The sequence below is a fragment of the Rutidosis leptorrhynchoides genome, chromosome 4, assembly GCF_046630445.1.
Source record: "Rutidosis leptorrhynchoides isolate AG116_Rl617_1_P2 chromosome 4, CSIRO_AGI_Rlap_v1, whole genome shotgun sequence".
In the NCBI taxonomy this organism is placed as follows: domain Eukaryota; kingdom Viridiplantae; phylum Streptophyta; class Magnoliopsida; order Asterales; family Asteraceae; genus Rutidosis; species Rutidosis leptorrhynchoides.
This window is the reverse complement of record NC_092336.1, coordinates 363,345,418-363,368,838: the sequence shown is the minus strand read 5'-3', so window position 1 is coordinate 363,368,838 and position 23,421 is coordinate 363,345,418. Positions and strand designations below refer to the sequence as shown.

The 23,421-nt window shown below is 35.8% G+C and overlaps 1 protein-coding gene and 1 long non-coding RNA gene across 2 annotated transcripts in view; one reads left to right on the top strand and one right to left on the bottom strand.

Moving 5' to 3' along the window:
• Positions 1-23,071, top strand: part of LOC139843822 (serine carboxypeptidase-like 18) — a 35,063-nt gene extending 11,992 nt beyond the window's left edge. The window contains exons 9-14 of the mRNA XM_071833981.1: positions 59-137; positions 314-381; positions 22,200-22,348; positions 22,439-22,551; positions 22,677-22,732; positions 22,932-23,071. Coding sequence (XP_071690082.1) covers positions 59-137; positions 314-381; positions 22,200-22,348; positions 22,439-22,551; positions 22,677-22,732; positions 22,932-23,027 — 561 coding nt within the window. The 3' untranslated portion in view covers positions 23,028-23,071. The remainder of the gene's footprint in view (positions 1-58; positions 138-313; positions 382-22,199; positions 22,349-22,438; positions 22,552-22,676; positions 22,733-22,931) is intronic.
• Positions 1,024-2,983, bottom strand: LOC139843823 (uncharacterized). The gene is made up of 2 exons (XR_011757710.1): positions 2,714-2,983; positions 1,024-1,196 (listed from the first exon to the last, which is right to left on the bottom strand). It is a non-coding gene; the product is annotated as an uncharacterized lncRNA (long non-coding RNA).
• Positions 23,072-23,421: the final 350 nt, after the last annotated feature.

The window sequence follows — 23,421 nt, the reverse complement described above, 5'->3', positions numbered from 1 at the left end:
TCTAATTTATTCAAGAATAACTTTATTTATCGCATGTAATCAATGTTTCAAATTTAAGTGCACAAGCAGAATTAATGAAGATAATGTATTGGACCCATACTGTGATGAACTAGATCAGAATCCAATTTGCCCTATAAGTTTTCTTTCTTAAATTTGTAGACAGTTCAATATTTTGCTTTGACATTCTTCTACATATATATATATATATATATATATATATATATATATATATATATATATATATATATATATATATATAGATTAATTAAGTTATATGACTAACATACATTATTTAATGGTGTATTTTAGAAAGCTAATGAGATATACTTATATTATTATGGAAATGATAAAGCTGTTCAAAAAGTTCTCAACATTCGTGAGGTATGTTGTTTGCACCTCATTATGATTTATATATATATATATAAAAAGTGAGGGGGTACTTGGTTGAGAGTATAAATTATAAACGGGTAGGAATGGAAAAAGTAATGAATGAAAGTGTTTGGTAGCATATATAAGACTTAATTACGACCATTTCTAAAATTTACTACAAATTTCACCACAAACCCTAACGTTTTTCTGTAACGCGCGTTATACAAACTATCGGAGATAAGTTAACGCGAGTTAGGGCTGGGATCAAAATGAAATCAAATGCATACATTAAGGGTTACCATGCAAAACAATAACTAGGATCCATGGTGAAATATTTAGTAAACTTCAGGAATGAGTGGTGTAATTAAGTCCCTATATAATGTGATTCTTAATTACACATGAATGGGTAATCAACCTTAATCCCCACCATATTAGGGGTACATGGATGGATATCATTACTTATAAGCTGGAGATAACCTAGTGGTCAGAGTATGATATACATACAAGAGGTCACATGTTTTAAACTTCATTGTGACATATTGTAATGTCCCGCAAAAATTATTATTGACGTCGTCATTAACATAGGTTTCTCAACGAGGTTATGCCCTCTATATGAAACGTATTAAATAAACATTGCATTTATTATTCAAAAGATTTCCAAAAACAGAAAGTTTTTATAAATAGCAGGTTACTATAAACAGTACATTGATCGAAAGTCAAATCATCTAACAAAAGTAATAAAGTTTGAATGCAATAAGTTTGAAATAATGCCACATAAGATTCCACACACCTTGGCCATCCATAACGGAAGCAAACAACTTAAGTACCTGAAAATAAAACATGTTAAAGAAACATGAATGTTGGTGAGTTACATGTTTAAGTAATTTGAGCAATAAAAAAAAGTATACCACAAGATTTGCATGTTAGAAAAATCTCTAAAATAAGTTCATCAAAATGTTCTACTCTTTTGAGCACCCGGTAACCAAGCCTAACGTAAATAATAAAATACGCTATGTAATAAAATACACCGTAACACTTGAAATATTATATGTCCGTTAAAATGTTAGCATGACTAACCCGGACGAGGAGGTCAAACCCTATGTATCCATTGATACCAAATTGCGCACACGAGCTGAAAAACTAGTAGTTATAACAGTTACCAAGCTAAGGGATTTATGTTTCAAACTCAAAGTAGAAAAAGTAAGTACTTGTGTCTATTGTGTGAAAATAAAAATAAAGTTGCATGCATTCACATCCCAAAAGATTAAGAGTTTAAAAATATGGACTATAACTCACTTTGAGTGCAAAGCAAAAAATTCTCATACAAAAGTGATAATTAAATCACAGCAAACTGACTTATTCAACCTAGAGATGCAAGTTGATCAAACAATGTCTAATAAACTAAGGTAGGTCAAAATGTAATCATAATCCTATAGCTCAACTCCGAATCAAATGTCTTTAACAAAATTCCAAAGTTTAATGTGTTTTAGATAACAATCAATTAATAAAAATCACGTGTAACGTTTAATAAAACCTTTGACTCATAAGTGTTGAACAAAATTAAAAAGCAAACTGGCTTGGATGATCACTCAAATTTATATGCTTAAAAAGTTTCAACCTTTGACTAACTTAAAAGGAAAACTACAAAAAGTTTCACAATCCTTATCGGGTTAACAATGCGGTTTTACACGAAAATACAATTAAATAAACAAGACACCAAATGATACTTTGCCACTTGAAGAAAAAAAAATTTAAGTACTAAATGTGTACAAAAATTTTTAGATTTCAAACCCAAACTGTTAATTACCAAACACAATTCGTTTACGAATTTGCCGGGTAAAATTCAGCATTACAACTGTTCTTTAGAGAATTTATAGGAAAAAAAAATTTCAACTCCAAATGAGTCTAGGATAATTGGAGTAGCTTCGTTTTTAAGTTAAAGAGCTGCTGTAAAATTCTTAGGTCCTAACTCAAAATTGAAAAACCGTAGCAGCATAATACATATAACTATGTCATCTAAGTTTTCAGCAGCACCAACAGTTTTAACCATATCTTACAAACCGCTGAACGAAGTAACGCGCATTCTATATAAAAAATTATGTACTCTTCATGAACAATACAAATCTTAAATAATATCATTCAAACAAGATCATCTACTAACCAAAATAGAAAATTCAAATTTGGGATTTTACAAAAACGCCCGAACGTTAATTTACACAAACATACACATATGTACAATTGAATACTCGAGCCGTAGACTATATTACACTATCAAACAAGAACTACACTATCAAACAAGAACAAAATGCAGATATTTTAAAAAGCTATGGTTTTGATATTATACCCAAAATTTTAAAATTGAAACCATAGATGCGTAGAGGAGATCGATACGGATGCGGGTATATATTTGATTTAATGATCAGCTGAAGATTTGATGGTGTTTAGATGATGAAGATGATCAATTATGATGGTGTGGGTGTTGATCAAGAAAAAGCCAGAAAAAAAAGTTGGGCAAGAATTTTATCAAATTAGATAAAATCTAGATATTTGATAAATCAAACGTTTCACAAATACTCCCTTAGGGTACATAGCCGGTCGGACCAAAAGGAGGGGAGGGAACGAAACTTTATATTTTTACAATTTAATACGAAACATCTAAAAGTCTATCGCTAAACAGTGTGAAAACGCTAAACCAATAACGGTCTCTAATGGTAGATGGGTTTATAGATAAAATTAAGGAAAAAATTCTTATTATCATATTCTCATCAAATAAATATTAAAAATAAAATTTTTCTCATCAAATAAATATTTCAAATAAAATTTATAGAAAATTATAACATAAAATGTTATCTTCGAAACGTATAACATAAAAAGTCAACTAACGACCTTAAAGAATTAACATAAAAATTAACGGAAAAAGTAGGTTTATTACATTACATACCCATTAAATAAATTTCATCCCGAAATTTAGCTAGTGGTAATCATTTTTGATGCATCTGTAAAATAATGTGGATACTTCCGTTTCAATTGGTCCTCTCACTCCCAAGTGACCTCGGGTCCACGTCTCGCATTTCAACGAACTCTAACAATCGGTATATTACTTTGCTTAAGTCTCCTGATCTCGGTCTAAGACTTCAACAGTCTCTTCAATAAAGTAAAGTTTGTCTTCAATTCGAATCAATTCAAGTGGAATGGTGACATCTTTTTCAACCAAACATTTTTCCAGACTTGACACGTGAAATGTGCCTTGAATACTACTAAGCTCTTGTGGTAATTTCAGCTGATAAGCTACCGGTCCAATCTATTCGGTGATGTTAAATGGTCCAACATATCTAGGACTTAATTTTATTAGTTTACCAAAACATACAACACCTTTCCAAGGCGATACCATCAACATAACTCGGTCACCAACTTGAAACTCTAAGGCCCCGTTTGGATCATGGAATATAATGGGATTCTGACGGAATTGTAATTGAATATAGACACGACACATCTTAAATTCAATTCCAACTATGTCGGATTACATTGAATTCCGTAAGCGAAATAGGGCCTAGGGGTTTCCTTATAATGTTAGCATAACTCTTTTGTCGACTTCTAGCCTTCTTGAGTCGTTTCTTAATCTGAACAATCTTCTCAGTCATTTTAAGAATAAACTCCAGACCAGTAAGTTGTCTATCTCACACCTCGCTCTAACAAATAAGAGATCTACACTTTCTATCATAAAGTGCCTCAAACGTTGCAGTATTAATGCTTGCACAATAACTTTTGTTATAAGAAAATTCGGCCAACTATAGATATCTATCCCAACCATTTCCGAAATCAATAACACATGCGCAGAGCATATCTTCTAAAGTCTGAATGGTCCTTTCACTTTGACCATCAGTCTACGGGTGATAAGCACTACTCATATTCAATTGAGTTCCCAAAGCTTCTTGTAACGATTGCTAAAACCTCGATGTAAATCAGCTATTTCTATTTGAATAATAGATATAATCTTTCCATGTCCAAAACAATTGCCCTCAAATACAAACGGGCTAACCTTTCCATCTTGTCGGTTTCCTTACTAGGTAAGAAATGAGAAGACTTCGTAAGGCGATAACCCAAATTGTGTCACAACCACCAAAGGTTTTCGGTAACTTCGTAATAAAGTCCATAGTAATACGTTCCCACTTCCATTCAGTAATTTTTGATTGTTGTAGCAATCCACAAAGTCTCTGATGGTCTGCCTTGATTTTTGAACAAGTCAAACATATCTCCAGATAAGTAGTAATATCTCCCTTCAAATTTGACCACGAATAATGTTCTTTGAGATCATAGTAATATCTCCCTTCAAATTTAACTCTCTATATCCGACTTAAATCATCAGATACTACATTAGCCTTTCTAGGGTGATAGTGAATTATTTAGTCATTATCGTTTAATAACTCAACCGAACAACCTTGCCTCATATTCAATTGCTTTGAAAATGTGTTGGAGGCTCTTGTGATCGGTGAACATAGTGTACTTGGTTCTACAAAAAGGTAATGTCTCTACATCTTAAGTGCAAAAAATACAACACCCAACTCCAAATCATGGGTCGCATAGTTATGTTCATGAACCTTCAGTTGTAGAGAAGCATAAGCAATTACCTTGGTCTATTCATTAGAACACATCTAAATCCTTGGAGCAATGCGTCACAATAGACAAAAAATCACCTCTTCTTTCCGGTAGTGACAAAATACGCATCGAAGTTAACTTCTTCTTTATCAATTGGAGTGCGGATTCATGCTCAATTGACCAATCATACTTCTCCTCTTTATGGGTCAGCACATCCAGCGGCTTAGGTATCCTGAAGAGGTCTTAGATAAATATCAAATAGTAACCAGCTAGACCTAAAAATTGACTTATATATGTCAGTAATTTTCGGCTCTCCTATTTCTCAATGGCTTCGATCTTCGCAGGGTCAACTTGAATTCCTTGACTACTAACAATGTGACCTAGAATTACACCTCCTTCAACCAAAAGTCACACTTAAAAAACTTAGCATACAACTCTTCCTTCCTTAGCAATTGTTACACTAATCTTAGGAAATTTTCTTATAACAAGCACATCATCAATACTGTCTCAAGAATATTTAGTGGTGGCCAGGGATGGGTTGGGAACAGCCAGGGAGTAATCCTGTCGCGCTACATACATTAGAGTAAGGGGTCGGATTACTCTCCCTCTCGGGTAGCCTGAACAGGGAAAACCTTCAACTGTTTACCCTTTTTACCTTTGTTAAGCATATCATCAATTCTATTCTCCTCGGCATTAATTTAATTCACGTGTGCCATAATAGCATAACAACCCTTTCTCAAACACTTTTGGGCCTTCAAGCAGCTAATAAGATTTAGCTTCGGGTTGCTCTTCTCGCCATAAATGATCAATGACACTCCATCTTCACGAGGGATACAGATAATCTTCTTAGCATAGACTTCTTCTCCTTTCACCTTGGACAAGTAGTCCATACCAATTATCACGTCAAAACTTCCCAACACCACGAGTATCAAATCAATTTCAAAAACTCTCCTCAACTAGGTTTATCTTACAACCACGACAAATTCTATCAACTTTCATCAGCTTAACACTAGCTAATTCGATAGTATACTTATCATCTAAGGGTAACACCGAACAATCAAGTTTAGAAAATAACTCTCTAAACATAAAGCTTTTATCAGCACTAGTATCAAACAAAACAGAGGCTAAATAGTTATTAACAGTAAATGTACCTGTGACAAGTTCGGGATCCTCTGTGCATCCTTAGCATCAATATTAAATGCTTTTCACATGCGTGTCTATTGTCATTCTTCTTATTTGGGCATTGATCTCTAAAATGACTGGGTTTCCCGCACCCATTACAGCTCTTGGTAGTAGTAATCTTTGTCTTCACCACAGGAGTAATGGCTCTACAATCCTTAGCCACATGTCCCGTTTTCTTACACTTATCACAAACTACATTGTAGTAACCTGAGTGGTGTTTGTAACATCTCTTGCAAAATAGATGGGGTCCCTTGTAATTCGAAATAGGAATTGTCCCATATCGGTTGTTCTTAAATATTTCTTGCTGTAGCGACCCCGACAAATCATCAAGTGACGGCGTCGTCTACGTATGGTCCCATTACATGGTTATAAGTATTTATAACAAAGTTTGACCGAAAATATGTCGCATACATTTCATAAAGGATGTTTCAATGTTTACAAAAGTAATTCCCAAGACAAGTACATAACAAAAGTTATTGTTCATATGAAACACGTGCGACATAGTTTAAAATAGCCAAAAAGACGCTCCACGTATGCAAGTATACTCGACATCCAATGCAAGTATCAAAAAGTATGTGCGGAAGCATGTATCACCTAAGTTCAAGGACCTGAGAAAAACATAGAAAATCTGTCAACGAAAACGTTGGTGAAATCATAGGTTTAAATAAGTAAATGAGTAAAAGCAAGCTGAACCACAAGAGTTGCAATATTGATAAAGTCATAGTACATTCTAAAAGTTAATATTCACGAGCACCCAATTATCAAAGCTTAACATTCCGTCCGTTGAATACCCCATAAATTAGTGCTAGAACAACACTGTTTCCCGAAAATATATTTCATCCGTAGACGGTAGCGAACCGTTAAAGATGAGGGTTGTCAACCCGTATGGCTATATAACATAAGTTCTCGCTTACACCATCTGATGTAACTAATGATAATCGGATTGAGGATTTTCGTTCTAAACTCGTATGTAGAATGTTTGTTTTCCCGTTCTTGTGTTCACTTAGTTCAAAAGAATCGTTTATGTTTTCTCATCCCAAAAGTAAGTTTAAAAGAGTAAAAGTGGGACTATGATCTCACCTTGTATGCACGAACAAAAAGTACTTCGACAAGTAACGTGTGCAAAGAACAATGCTAGTCTTGACCTAAACAAATAGGTTGTATCAATAACGATAGTCACGAAGGGTCAAAGATGTTCAATTAGTCCTATGGCTCGTTACGACTCGATTAATATAGCACGTGGATCAATTTGTCAAGTTTCATCCACGACACAAGTAGTTAAGCATGTTAGAACGATTGTATAATCGTTTGGTTAAGTTTGACTAAAAGTCAAACTTGGTCGGGTCAAAGTCAACAGAAAAGTCAACATGGTCGGGTCGGGTCTCGGACAAATTTTCTATGCTAGTTATTCATATATAAGCATGTTAAAACAAGTTGCACGTGAATTTGAGGTCTAGAACATGCCAAACATTTTTCGTCAAAAGACTAAGTGAACAGCCAGTTTTAGGCCATTAGGACGGCGTCCCAGATGACTGGACGGTGTCCTATATTGAAGAGTGGGACGGCGTCCTGAGTACCTAGACGGCGTCCAGGTATTAGAAGTGGGACGGCGTCCTGAGTTTCTGGACGGCGTCCTGGTTGGTGTCCAGGCCCTGTTTGCTGCAACTCTAAGTGCACGAACCAACAATCAAACCAACCCAAATTACAAACCGCAAACAATTAGAACATGTATTTTATATCACCGGAAAGGTAATTTGACGAGGAAAACACCTAGACACATTTCATCAAGCAATTCAACACTTACACACCCCAAAACCGCATTTAAACGTCCATAATCAAAGTTCAAGTTCCAAATATGCATTTCATGATTCGGGCAACCGTTTTACATGTATGATATGCCGTTTCGAAGGTGATCAAACACACATTGCAACAAAACACTTAACAACAATATCTCATAGCATTTGACGCATCAAAAGTTCATGTAAAGCTTATCAAACCCTAATCCAAGTTCACAAAATCACTAATCATGTTCTTGGAGTTTCCTTAATCAACCTATACATCAAAACGAAGCTAATGATACTAGTAACACTTTTAAAACATGCACTTTAACAATCTAACAACATTTGATCATCCAAAATCAAGGATTTAGCAAGTAATTTTCATATTGAACTAGTTACACCAAAAACATCGAATCGAGCATACAAATTACATACACGACATCACAATGAGCCATAGACGCTAATTAACAACTTTATAAGTCAAGAACATGAATTTAAAGAAATCTAGTGTTTTAGAAATGTTACCCAAATGAGGTGAAGTTGGTACCAAAACGAAGAGGAAGTTGCAAGGAGCTCAAATATGTAATTTGTTTTGCAAAATACCCGCTAGATCATAAATGGATGATGAATCTTTGTGTTTGAATGTTGAGAGGATTTGAAAGTAGTAAAAAGAGGAAGAGGAGGTGATATGAATGGATGAAAAGGGGTTGACTCTTTGACCTAGTCAAATGTTTCAATCTTTGGTAAGTTTGGTCCCTCAACTTTAAACCGGGTGCGGGAATTACCTAAACGAGATAATTCAACGCATAATAACGGAATGTGTTATAAACATATAACGGAACTTAAATAGTTAAACGGAAAAGTAAACGGAAAAGGCGGGATGTTACATTACCTACACCTTAAAAGAAATTTCGTCCCGAAATTTAGGTAGGCGTAGTAGTCGTTGTTTCTTCCTCGGAATCTGACGTTTCCGGAACCGGGAATAGATGAGGGTGTTTCTTTCGCATTTGATCTTCTCTTTCCCAAGTAAACTCGGGTCCCCTTTTGGCGTTCCAACGGACCTTGACAATCGGGATCCGGCTTTGTTTCAATTCCTTCTCGACGTAGTCCACAATTTCAACCGGTTCCTCCACAAAATGAAGTTTGTCATTAATAGTAAGTTCCTCGAGAGGAACGACGATATCGGGCTCGGCAAGACATTTCTTCAAGTTAGATACATGAAAAGTAGGATGGACGGAGCTTAGTTGAGGTGGAAGATCCAAACGATACGCAACAGTTCCAACACGTTCTAAGATTTCGAAAGGACCAACGTACCGCGGATTTAGTTTCCCACGTTTCCCAAAACGGATGACACCTTTCCAAGGTGCGACTTTTAACATGACGCGGTCACCGACTTGAAATTCGAGGTCTTTGCGTCTTTTGCCGGTATAGCATTTTTGACGACTCCGGGCCGTCCGAAGCCTATCTCGGATTTGAAGAATCTTCTCGGTGGTTTCGTGAATGAGGTCGGGCCCGGAAATTTGCACGTCACCCACTTCGGCCCAACAAAGAGGAGAGCGACATTTTCGGCCATATAATGCTTCAAAAGGTGCGGCCTTAATACTCGCGCGATAACTATTGTTATATGAGAACTCGGCGAGGGGTAAGTGCTTGTCCCAAGCTTTTCCAAAATCAACAACGCAAGCCCGTAACATATCCTCCAATGTTTGTATGGTACGTTCACTTTGCCCATCGGTTTGGGGATGATATGCGGTACTCATGTCTAAACGCGTTCCCAAGGTTTCTTGTAACACTAGAAGTGAAACGAGTATTTCGATACAGGATAAATGACGAAGATACACCGTGTTGGTGTAGAATCTCTTAAGATATGTTCGAACAAGTCAGTTAGGGTTCGAAAAATGTTCGTTAGGACTATTCACCCTTGTGGCGAACACTAATGTAATATAAGGAGTTTCTCTATCCATGGAGAAATGTTACAAGGAGTTTCCTTAAACGGAAATGCGAGCGATAATGATAGGAGTGAAATGAGGACCTAGAATAGGATGAGCTTACATCTCGAGGTTGCCATAACGTGCCTCTAGTTGTCAAAAGTTGAAGTCTGAAAGAGAAATGAGGTAGTACACGTAGTTGTATAGTTCGGGGTTGAACAATAGTTGACTGATTATCAGAAACACAAGGGCGTTAAGTCAAAGAAGAGTGAAGTATCGTTGGATTGTGTGTTATCTTAAATTCCAGTAATATCAGACGGTGATGGTGAAATAACAGAGGTAGGTAGTGTGGTACGGGATGACGAGAAAATTGATCGGATCCACAATTTAGTATTCGAATTCTTCGTGCAAAATAACGAATTTTAGTTATGTTGATTTTTGAGTCGAGAGAGTATGTCTTTCGTCGTTCAAGTAGAAATATTTCCATGTTTGAGTTCCATCTGTTGCTATACGATTTTTAACTAGAAATGTTGGTGTGAAGAATCACGCTCAAGGTGCGAACACGGAGAGGTTTAAAGTTTTCCTTAGTGAGTTAACGAGTTTAAAAGTCGTGTAACACGAGAAAAGTCAGAAATGAATCTTCGGTAATAACAGACGAGATCTAAGATTTTTACGAATACAAGTCCGAGTTGGTAGAGTTTCCTGATTACATGTGGCTTGATTTCGAGATTGATTGTAATGCCTTGACCATTAACATCATGGTCTAGAAAATTGGACTTCGTCCAACAGAAATTCTCACTCGGAGAATTTGGTATAGAGTTGCTCTTTTCTCAAAAGTTCGAACGTAAGATGGTGATGTTGTTCGTTTTCCTTCTTTACTTAAATAAGTTAAGATGTCATCCATAAATACGATAACAGATTTGTCTAGATAAGTTGCATACGTGGTTTAGGAGGTTCATGAATACGGACGGAGTCCTAAATAAATCAAACGGTACTAAGAGAGATTTACAACTACGTTGCGAGTTCGGAAAAATGGCTTAGGAGGCATCGTCTCCCTTAACCCCCAATTGATGATAACTGGAACGGAGGTTGATTTGGAATACACGGGATCCACGCAAATAATCATGAGGTAATGGATACGAGGAAGAGGGTATCGGCTTCCAACCGAAAATTACTCGGTTCACAATAATCTATACCTAGTTGTAGGGAAACAATTTCTCCCTAACGAATAGGTTCTGAGCTCCTTAGTTCTATAGGTGCCGAGTCCAATTTCTTAACGCATATCCTCCGATAAAATTTATAGACACACAATATCTTTCCGTTGGTCGCTTACATTGCCTAAGTAGTATCTAGGGGAAAAAGGTGGAATGTAAAGAGTACAAGTCAAGGTCTCGGTTGTAAAACGTCTAGCGGTAATCGAATCGAATAAGTATGAAATATACGGTTTGTTGTGAAGAAACGTACCCGTGACTAGTCCATCGTCGTCTCGGGCATCCTAGGCATTGATGTTGAAAGTTCAACGGCGTGCGTTGGGGTTGATTTCTTCTTTGGGCACACATTCCTAAAATGACCCCACATTCGAAGCAAGCACCCGTCCTGTGTGCGTTGGGCATCATTCGAGCGACGGGGGTGGTACTTCCACAACGTTTGGTGACGTGACCACTTCCTTGGCGCCGGTGGCGAAACCTGCCACATCCTTCAAAGTGATGCTTGTGGCATTCGTTACAAAAAGGTAGTTTTCCGGCATAGCCTTTCTTGTCGTTGGAGGTGAAAGGCTTCTTGGCGGGGTTGTTATTATTGTTGTGGTTGCTAAATTGAGAGGCTCCCCATGTTCTTTTGTTGTTACTCGGGTGGTTCTCGACCATTGGTGCCGGTGCTTCCATTTCATTCACCGTTTCCAAAGTTTGGTGGGCCTTTGCTAAAGCCTCTTGTAGGTTAGTGGGTTGGGATGTCATTACCCCGTGTTGAATGCTCTTAGGGAGGCCATCCATGTAAAGTTCGACTCTTAGGGATTCGGGAGTCATGAGATTGGGACACATTGAGGCTAGTTCGGTAAACCGTTGATTATAAGCTTCGAGGTCATTCCCGACCGTTTTTAAATTCCTTAGACCCTGTTCGAGCCTTCGAGTCTCGTCGCGCAGAAAATATTCGGTGATCATTCTTTCTCTTAATTCGGTCCATGAGAGTGTGTGGGCTCCATCGATACCCACCGATTGTACGTACTTGTTCCACCACGAGAGAGCAATGCCGGTGAAAGTGAGGGTGGAAAACTTGACCTTATCTTGGTCTCGACAACCGCTTGTGTTAAAAACGGTCTCCATTTGTTCAAACCATCGGGTGAGAACAACCGGTCCTCCGGTTCCATCGAAAGTGGGAGGGTTGTACTTCATGAAGTTCTTGTAGGAGCAACCTTCGCTTGAATTACCGGCTCCACGATTGGTGTTGTTAGAAAAGTGATCGGCCACGGCCGTACCCACGGCGGTGGTTATCATGCGTTGAAGAGCTTGTTCTAGAGTTTCGAGAGGAGTATTGTGTTGACCTTGGTGAGCCATTGTTCCTTCATGACACAAGAATATCGTTGGTTAGTATTTTCAACAATACTAACCGGAGTATGGAATAAGGATAAAGAGAAAATTTTCCTTGACTCGCCTTAAATTCTCTATGTCATAGTGTCGGAACGTCCATGTGAATCACCGTAATATAATCCCGGAAATTATATTACCCTGATTCTCATGTGCATTTAACATTACTTCATAAAGTCAAGGTGGCGCATCAACAAAATTTATCAACGTAAGATCAAGATCGAATACGAGTTAGATATGATAGAAGAGTTCGAGTATAAATGCACAAATAGTCAAGTAATTCCTACTTCAGTCTATATGCCGGTTGTAGTCTAGATTCACCTATGTACCCTATGACTCGGGGTGGACACAAATGAACTCTAAATCCCTACAACCAATGCTCTGATACCACTTGTAGCGACCCCGACAAATCGTCAAGTGACGGCGTCGTCTACGTATGGTCCCATTACATGGTTATAAGTATTTATAACAAAGTTTGACCGAAAATATGTCGCATACATTTCATAAAGGATGTTTCAATGTTTACAAAAGTAATTCCCAAGACAAGTACATAACAAAAGTTATTGTTCATATGAAACACGTGCGACATAGTTTAAAATAGCTAAAAAGACGCTCCACGTATGCAAGTATACTCGACATCCAATGCAAGTATCAAAAAGTATGTGCGGAAGCATGTATCACCTAAGTTCAAGGACCTGAGAAAAACATAGAAAATCTGTCAACGAAAACGTTGGTGAAATCATAGGTTTAAATAAGTAAATGAGTAAAAGCAAGCTGAACCACAAGAGTTGCAATATTGATAAAGTCATAGTACATTCTAAAAGTTAATATTCATGAGCACCCAATTATCAAAGCTTAACATTCCGTCCGTTGAATACCCCATAAATTAGTGCTAGAACAACACTGTTTCCCGAAAATATATTTCATCCGTAGACGGTAGCGAACCGTCAAAGATGAGGGTTGTCAACCCGTATGGCCATATAACATAAGTTCTCGCTTACACCATCTGATGTAACTAATGATAATCGGATTGAGGATTTTCGTTCTAAACTCGTATGTAGAATGTTTGTTTTCCCGTTCTTGTGTTCACTTAGTTCAAAAGAATCGTTTATGTTTTCTCATCCCAAAAGTAAGTTTAAAAGAGTAAAAGTGGGACTATGATCTCACCTTGTATGCACGAACAAAAAGTACTTCGACAAGTAACGTGTGCAAAGAACAATGCTAGTCTTGACCTAAACAAATAGGTTGTATCAATAACGATAGTCACGAAGGGTCAAAGATGTTCAATTAGTCCTATGGCTCGTTACGACTCGATTAATATAGCACGTGGATCAATTTGTCAAGTTTCATGCACGACACAAGTAGTTAAGCATGTTAGAACGATTGTATAATCGTTTGGTTAAGTTTGACTAAAAGTCAAACTTGGTCGGGTCAAAGTCAACGGAAAAGTCAACATGGTCGGGTCGGGTCTCGGACAAATTTTCTATGCTAGTTATTCATATATAAGCATGTTAAAACAAGTTGCACGTGAATTTGAGGTCTAGAACATGCCAAACATTTTTCGTCAAAAGACTAAGTGAACAGCCAGTTTTAGGCCATTAGGACGGCGTCCCAGATGACTGGACGGCGTCCTATATTGAAGAGTGGGACGGCGTCCTGAGTACCTAGACGGCGTCCAGGTATTAGAAGTGGGACGGCGTCCTGAGTTTCTGGACGGCGTCCTGGTTGGTTTCCAGGCCCTGTTTGCTGCAACTCTAAGTGCACGAACCAACAATCAAACCAACCCAAATTACAAACCGCAAACAATTAGAACATGTATTTTATATCACCGGAAAGGTAATTTGACGAGGAAAACACCTAGACACATTTCATCAAGCAATTCAACACTTACACACCCCAAAACCGCATTTAAACGTCCATAATCAAAGTTCAAGTTCCAAATATGCATTTCATGATTCGGGCAACCGTTTTACATGTATGATATGCCGTTTCGAAGGTGATCAAACACACATTGCAACAAAACACTTGACAACAATATCTCATAGCATTTGACGCATCAAAAGTTCATGTAAAGCTTATCAAACCCTAATCCAAGTTCACAAAATCACTAATCATGTTCTTGGAGTTTCCTTAATCAACCTATACATCAAAACGAAGCTAATGATACTAGTAACACTTTTAAAACATGCACTTTAACAATCTAACAACATTTGATCATCCAAAATCAAGGATTTAGCAAGTAATTTTCATATTGAACTAGTTACACCAAAAACATCGAATCGAGCATACAAATTACATACACGACATCACAATGAGCGATAGACGCTAATTAACAACTTTATAAGTCAAGAACATGAATTTAAAGAAATCTAGTGTTTTAGAAATGTTACCCAAATGAGGTGAAGTTGGTACCAAAACGAAGAGGAAGTTGCAAGGAGCTCAAATATGTAATTTGTTTTGCAAAATACCCGCTAGATCATAAATGGATGATGAATCTTTGTGTTTGAATGTTGAGAGGATTTGAAAGTAGTAAAAAGAGGAAGAGGAGGTGAAATGAATGGATGAAAAGGGGTTGACTCTTTGACCTAGTCAAATGTTTCAACCTTTGGCAAGTTTGGTCCCTCAACTTTAAACCGGGTGCGGGAATTACCTAAACGAGATAATTCAACGCATAATAACGGAATGTGTTATAAACATATAACGGAACTTAAATAGTTAAACGGAAAAGGCGGGATGTTACACTTGCCTCTTTGGGTGTTGCAGATTGTTAAAGGGTAGTTAGTAGTTGCATTTACTACTTGGTCTAATTCTGGAGGTTTCAAGGGCAGACTCATGTCTTTGCATTTATCCTTATTGTATCTATAATTTATGTCTTGTAAGCTCTTCTAAAGATTATCTTAATATAATAAAATACTTCAGTTTAGCTTTTGTTTATTTCTGATCACATGGTATCAGAGACTTCTTGTTAGGGTTCGGGTTTAAGTATTGTACTCAGTGACTAGAATATCCTTCCACCGTCACTGTAACTTCAAATCACCATGGAGAGTATTTTTGGATCTCACCACCCCCGCCAATCGATTCGGAAAGCGCTGAATTGCAAAACCAGAAAGTTAATTGAATTTCCAGCTACCACAGGTCACCCACGCACCGTCAGCCACCGCTGACGAAAGACCACGCACCAGCACGTGAGAGGGCGTTTCCTCTTTTGGCCGTTGTTTGTTTTTTCTGGTAACTCGTATGTGTATTTCGACTACTACCCTGGTAAGTATTGGTCCGATTTGTGACGTTATTTTTCGAATCCAATTTGGTTTTCTCTGTACTACTCTGTTGTTAATTCTGATTCTTTTAGTGATATTGGGTTTTGAGTTTGCTGCTATTTTATTTCTACTACTATATTCTATTTATAGTTTAGATTTTTCCATTTGGTGTTATTTGTGGTTACTATGAATGGGTGATGAAAGGAAAGTATGTGACAATTTAAGTCTGAGATTATACCAGTCGTTGCCCGATTGATGGATAACAAACTTAATGGCTCTAATTTCTACTAGTGAAGTAAAACTATATGCGTGTATCTTAGGAGCATGGGAAAAGCTTCTCATATCACTTCGGATCCTCCTAATGATGACACACGTGATATTTGGTTACAAAATGATGCTAGACTTTTCCTCCAGATTATGAATTCCATTGAAACATCGATTATTTCTTTGGTCAATCATTGTTAGTATGTAAAATAACTTATGGATTATTTGGATTTTTTGTATTTTTTGTATTTTGGACAAAGTAATATCTCTAGAATCTTTACTGTGTGCAAAGTTTTCTCCATGGCGAACAGCAGGATCTGTCTCTAATTGCTTATGTTATGGAATTCAAGAAAATTTTTGCGGAGTTCAACTCTTTACTTCCTCTGAGAGCTGAGGTTAAAACTATGAAAACTCATTGCGAGCAAATAGTTGTTATGAGTTTTTTAACTGGCCTGCGACCAGAGCATGATGCTATTAGATCTCAGTTTTTAAATAAGTCTACCATTCCCTCACTTTAAGAAACATTTTCTCGTGTTCTTCTTCATGAGAGTATTAACACACCTCAAATCCCATAACACATCACTGCTCTTCTTATTCGTGGAGGATCTAGAGGAGGGAGATCTCGTGGTGGCTATCGTGGAATTTCAACAGGCGGTCATACTGATAGGGCAACTGAAGCCTATGCTTCTGGTTTGGGAATTGAGTGTTACTATTGTCATGAATTTAGGCATACAAAATGTATTTGTAAGAAACTACCCCAAAATCTGAATAGTTCTTCTGCACACGTCAATTCCTCTTCTACAATCACTCTTTCTGTAGATGAATATGTTGAATATGCTCAATTAAAAGAATTTTTGAAACATAGTACATCTACTATTAGATCATAAGACTGACTATGTCAACAAAACATATTATTGGTAAGGGTCAGGTATCTTTGTATCGAAAAAAATAAGATTTTTGGGTATTTAGAGTCAAAGTTATTAGAAGATATCCGCCATTATGTGTTGAGGAAGCCCCTAGTGAGGCAAGTTTGGTTATTTGGTTAGTTGTCCCTAGTGAGATGAGTTTGGTTGCTTGGTCGTCCCTAGTGAGATAAGTTTGGTTACCCCTTGTGAGGCAAGTTCGGTTATTTGGATACCCCTTGTGGGGCGAGTTTTGATAAAGTTTGGTTGCTCATTGTGAAGAAAGTTCAGTTATTTGTCCGTCTCTAGTGAGGCAACTTTGGATGCTCCTGGTGAAGCATGTTCAATTGTTTGGTTGTCCCTGGTGTGACAAATTCTTTTTCTCATGTCTTTCCATTTTGTGTTAAGTTGGATCAAAATCTATGCTTTAACTTGAGGGGGAGTGTTAAATGGTAGTTAGTAGTTGCATCTATTACTTAGTCTAATTCTGAAGGTTTCTAGGGTAGTCTCCTGTCTTTATATCTATCCTTGTTGTATCTATAAGTTATGTCTTCTAAGATCTTCTAAGATCTTCTAAGGATTATCAGAATATAATAAAATACTTTAGTTTATCTTTTATATATTTCTAATCACCCTAATTTCCACTCTTATCTTTACCTTCGTCCCAATTCCTCTTCCCATAGTCATCTTTACTTTAGTTGACGGTTCCTTATTCGCACGTTGTGTGATTTGGTCCATTAATTGGTGTGCCGTTTTGGTCGCTACCTGAATAGTTTTAAGATTTGACGATGTCACACCACCCTGGATAATGTCTGACAGACCTTCAATGTACATCTCAAGCTTCAGATGCTCAGATAATAACAAACTAGGAACCATAGGGGTAACTTCATGAACCTCTTGTCATAACCATCAAGATCGGTACCAAAAACCTTTAGATTCCTTAACTCAGGTACCATCTTCTTGATTTCGTTTCTTGGGCAGTACTTAACAATTAACATTTTTTTTAGATCATCCCAAGGCGTAACATAGGCCGTGTCTGTACCCACTATCTGGTAATAAGTGTTCCACCAAGTAAGTGCACTATCCTACAGCATGCACACCGCGTATTTGACCTTGTCTCCATTCGTACAACCACTAATCTTGAAAACTGATATCATCTTTTCAAACCATTGGGTCAATTCGAACGGTCCCTTAGTTCCACTGAAAGTTTGAAGTTTTCATCCAATGAAATTTTGTGTCAGCATCCATTAAGTGGATTGCATTTTTTGCGGTCTTTGCAGCCTGTCATCAGTTGTTTAACCAAATCATTGATTTGGGCATCAGTCATACAAGCCATGTTTCTTCAAAACAAAATATAATCACAAGGCAGCAAAAATATAATCTTAATATATATATATATATATATATATATATATATATATATATATATATATATATATATATATATATATATATATATATATATAACCATTGCAATATAACATTAATGAATTATAATAGCAACCACACATTCATTAAAATAAGCAAAACATATATTCATAACATAAAATCCCATATATGGAAATAGATGAGCTATCTAGTAAATATGTCTTGGGCTAAAACACGCCCAATAGTTCAATAATAATAAATAGTATGTATGTCTATCATAACCATAAGTAATAATGTAGTAGTTCCATTCAGGATGTGGATTCTCCTTAAGTAGGACTCTAACTCGGTTCTTCAGCTTAGCAATGATATATAGTCAATAGCTCTTCGACAATCTTCTTCCAGTCTAAATCATTAGCAAGAGGTGGAGGTTTAGAAGTGAAAGTAGCATAAGGATGAAAATGGTGATACTTGCGAAGGGTAATGTTGTCATAACAAAAGCTTTTAAGGAACAGATCACAAATACTAGGGCCATGAATCACTCTGTGAGACACATGCTTATATGGGTTGTCATAGTATGGTGAGGTATGAGGATTAGAATATGGACTAGCATTAGTAGTGACAGGTAACGATAGGGTAGGAGAAGCAATAGGAAAAGACGAATTTTAAGGACTCGTCTCAACAGTGTGAGGTTTCTTAATTTCCCACTCTTCTTCTTCTTCTTCTTCTTCTTCTTCTTCTTCTTCTTCTTCTTCTTCTTCTTCTTCTTCTTCTTCTTCTCCTCTTCCTTTGGTTCTTCATGCTCTTCCATGGGTTCAAATTCCATGGAAGGCTCAACGTTGTTCGGCTCATTCGAGCTCTCAAACACCAGTGTAGTAGGGGGTGCACATCATCCTAAGTCACATACTCGAAATGGAAGTCGTGAATAATAATGGTTTAGAAGCAGACATCTAAGTAAACACATAAATCTTATCAAGTTAAATACATAGATTGTAGATATAATATAAATGTATATACGATAATAATATATAATCAAAAAGCACATGTGAACATGTAAAACTCAGTTATTGACTATACCACTCAACAATCCAGGATATGAGTGTGTATGACCTAGATACACTAATGCACCTAATTCCCTACGAAAAATCGCTCTGATACCAACTATAATGACCCACAAAAATTGCTATTGTGTCGTCATTAAGATTGGTCCCACAATGAGGTTATGCCCTGTATATGAAACATTTTAAATAAACATTCATTCATTATTCAAAGTTTTCCTAAAAGTTTCCATAAATAACAAGTTACTAAAAATAGTACGTTGATCGAAAGTCAAATCATCGAACATAAAGTTATATAATTTGAATGAATAATTTCAAAATATTGCCACATAAGATTCCAATGCAAACACATTGGACATCCTTAGCTAAAGCAAAAAACTAAGTACCTGAGAACATGCTAAAAAGTAAACACGAATGTTGGTGAGTTACATGTTTAAGTAATCTGAATAATAAATAAAAATTATACCACAAGATTTGTATGTTAGAAAACGTCACTAAAATAAGTTCATCAAAATGTTCTACAGTTTTGAGCACCTGGTAACAAAGCTTAACGTAAATAATAAAATACCCTATGTAATAAAATACACCGTAAAACGTGTACCACTTGAAATACTATACGTCCGTTAACAATGTTAGCATGACTAACCCATAATGGGAGGTCAAACCCTATGGATCCATATATATGAATTTGCGCCCACTAGTTCAAAAACCAGTACTTAACAGTTACCAAGCTAAGGGATTTGCATTACAAACTCAAAGTAGAAAAAGTAAGTACTTGTGTTTATTGCTTAAAAACAAAAATAAAATAGCGTGTATTCTCATCCAAATAAAATAAGAGTTTTAATATAGGGACTAAAACTCACCTTGAGTGCACAGCAAAAGTCTCAAACAAAAGTGATAATGAAATCACATCAAACCAATGTACTCAATCTAGAGATAGAAGTTGGTCAAACAATGTCCAATAAACTAAGTTGGGTTAAAATGTAATCATAATCGTATAGCTTGACTCCGACTCAAATGTCTTTAACAAAATTACAAAGTTTAATGTGTTTCAGATAACAATCAAATGATAAACATCATGCGTCATGTTTAATAAAACATTTGACTCACAAGTGTTGACTAAAATATATAGTCAACTGACTTAGATGATCACAAGTTCATATGCTTAAAAAGTTCCAACTTTTGACTAACTTAAAATTCAAACTACAAAAGGTTTCGCAATCCTTCTCGCTTTAACAATGCGGTTTTACACAATAATACCATTAAATAACAAGACACAAAATGATACAACGTCACTTGAAAAAGCTTTATTTTTAAGTACTAAATGTATACAAAAAATTTGTAGATCTTACACCAAAACCATTAGCTCCAAACTTAAATCCTTCACAAATTTACTCGGTAAAATTCAGCATTACAGTAGTAACTTTAAAATCTATAGAATAACAACCGCAACTCCAAAATCAGTCTAAGCCAATTGGAGAAGCTTCATTTTTTAGTTGACGGGCTATTGTAAAATTCTAGGTCCTAAGTCATAATAGAAAAACTGCAGCAACAAAATACGTTACTATGTCAGATCTGTTTTCAGCAGCATAAAATTAGCATTTTTAACCATTTATACAAACTGCTCAACAAAAAATCGTGTTTTCTATATAAAAAATGATGTACTCTTCATGAACAATCCACATTTTAAATAATATAATAAAAACAAGATCATCTACTAACCCAACATAGCAGATTTAAATACGTGATTTTACAAAAATACTCAAAGTTAATTTAAACACACATACGCGTATGTACAATTAAAGACTCAAACCATAGACTATATTACACTATGAAACAAGAAAACAATTAGAGATTTAAAAAGCTAGGGGTTTAAGATTGTACTTAAAAAGGTAAATTGAAACCATAGATACGTAGAGTAGATTGATACGAACGTGGGTATTATTTATTTTATTGATCAACTGAAGATTTGATGGTGTTTAGATGATGAAGATGATTGATGGTTATGGTGTGGGTGTTTACCAAGAAAATATCAGAGGAAAAAGTTGGGCAAAATTTTAATCAAATGAGATAAAACCTAGATATTTGATAAATCAAAAGCTACACAAACACCGCATTGGGGTACATAGCCGATCAGCCCAAAAGGAGGAGAGGGATCAGAACATTTTATTCTTACAACTTAACGCAAAACATTTATAATCCTGTCATTAATGGTGCAAAAACGCTAAACCAATAACGGTCTCTAACAGTAGATGAGTTTAACTATAAAACTAAGAATAAAAATTTCTATTATCCTATTTTCATCAAATAAATATTACAAATAATATTTATAGAAATTATAACACAAAATGTTATCTTTTAAACATATAACATAAAAAGTTAACTAATGATGTTAAAGAATTAACGTAAAAATTAACGAAAAAAGTAGGGTTATTACACATATCGATATCGGGGTGGCCAGGGAACATGTATGAAACCGTCACGGATAGCATGGTATAGTCGCTTATATCTAAACAAAAATACTGGCCCTCCTCAACTAGCACGTACAGAGAAAACCTTATAAAAAATGATATGGGAATCTCGCATTATCCCAACATATAACACTTATATATTCATCTCAACCCACTAAGAACAAAATCCATAAATTTCAAACTCGTTTAATAATTTGGGTCAGGCTATGTCAAGTTTCAAGTAAAGGGGTCAACCAGTCAACTTAAAAGTAATCAAGATTACATTACTTTGAGCCGAACCAACATGTCAATCGTATCCATGTGCTTTTTGCTCCACCCCAATCCCATTCATCCCATAGTTAATACTCATAGTTATTTAAACATTAATTTACTATTGAATTCATTCATAACAATCTTTAATTCAATACAACAAGTGATAATGTGTTGTTTTTTTTTTTTTTTTTGAAGGGCACTATAGAAAAGTTTGAGAAAAAGAATGAAACTATCCACTATCGTTATAGAAAAAATGACACTGATAGTTACGCATATGATATCTTAAGCAGTGTCATATACCATAAAGATCTTCTGTCAAGAAACTGTCAAGTTTTGATCCTTAGGTATTATCAATAATTGAAATTTTCATTACTAGCTTAGTATCTTAATTGGTTTATACTAAGTATTCATATGGTATAAACTTCAACTGACAGTGCCGATCTTGATATGACATTCCCATATGTGGGTACACAACAATGGATTAAATCTCTTAATCTTCCAGTTGAAAGTCCATGGAACCCATGGTTTGTTAATAGACAAGTTGCAGGATAAGCATAAATTTCTTGTTTTTATGTTTCTTTTTTATTATTATTTATTACTAATTAAATTTTTTAAATTTCAAGATTTAATGGCTCTCGTCATGAAAAAATGTGATGATTATTATTTTTTGTAGATATCGTGAAAAGTATGTAAAGAATGAATACTCTTTGACTTACGCAACTGTTAAGGTAAGAAGCATATATAACAGTTAAGCTATATCTATGTCTAGTTAGTCCAATATCTTTTTAACATAATGATAAGTAGATATTCTTTATCATAATTTCAGTTATTTAATTTGTTAGTAAACTATTCGGACTGTATTTTGGCGGTAACTTATACGAATGTCATGATGATGAACGACTAAAGTGAGTAGTTCATGTTCTGCAGGGTTCGGGCCATTCAATTCCCTTAAACAAACCTGAAGAAGCATGGGTCATTTTAGATGGGTGGCTTTCTTCTCATACTTCTTTAAGTGACTCCTAAATATAAACAAACGTATGAGTTCATTAAAATAAGATATATTATATGATTTAACATGCTTTAAACGTCAACAAAAATGTTGGTGAGTTATAGGTTTAACCTATATATATCAAATCGTAACAATAGACCACAAGATTTCATATTTCAATACACATCCCATACATAGAGATAAAAATCATTCATATGGTGAATACCTGGTAACCGACATTAACAAGATGCATATATAAGAATATCCCCATCATTCCGGGACACCCTTCGGATATGATATAAATTTCGAAGTACTAAAGCATCCGGTACTTTGGATGGGGTTTGTTAGGCCCAATAGATCTATCTTTATGATTCGCGTCAATTAGGGTGTCTGTTCCCTAATTCTTAGATTACCAGACTTAATAAAAAG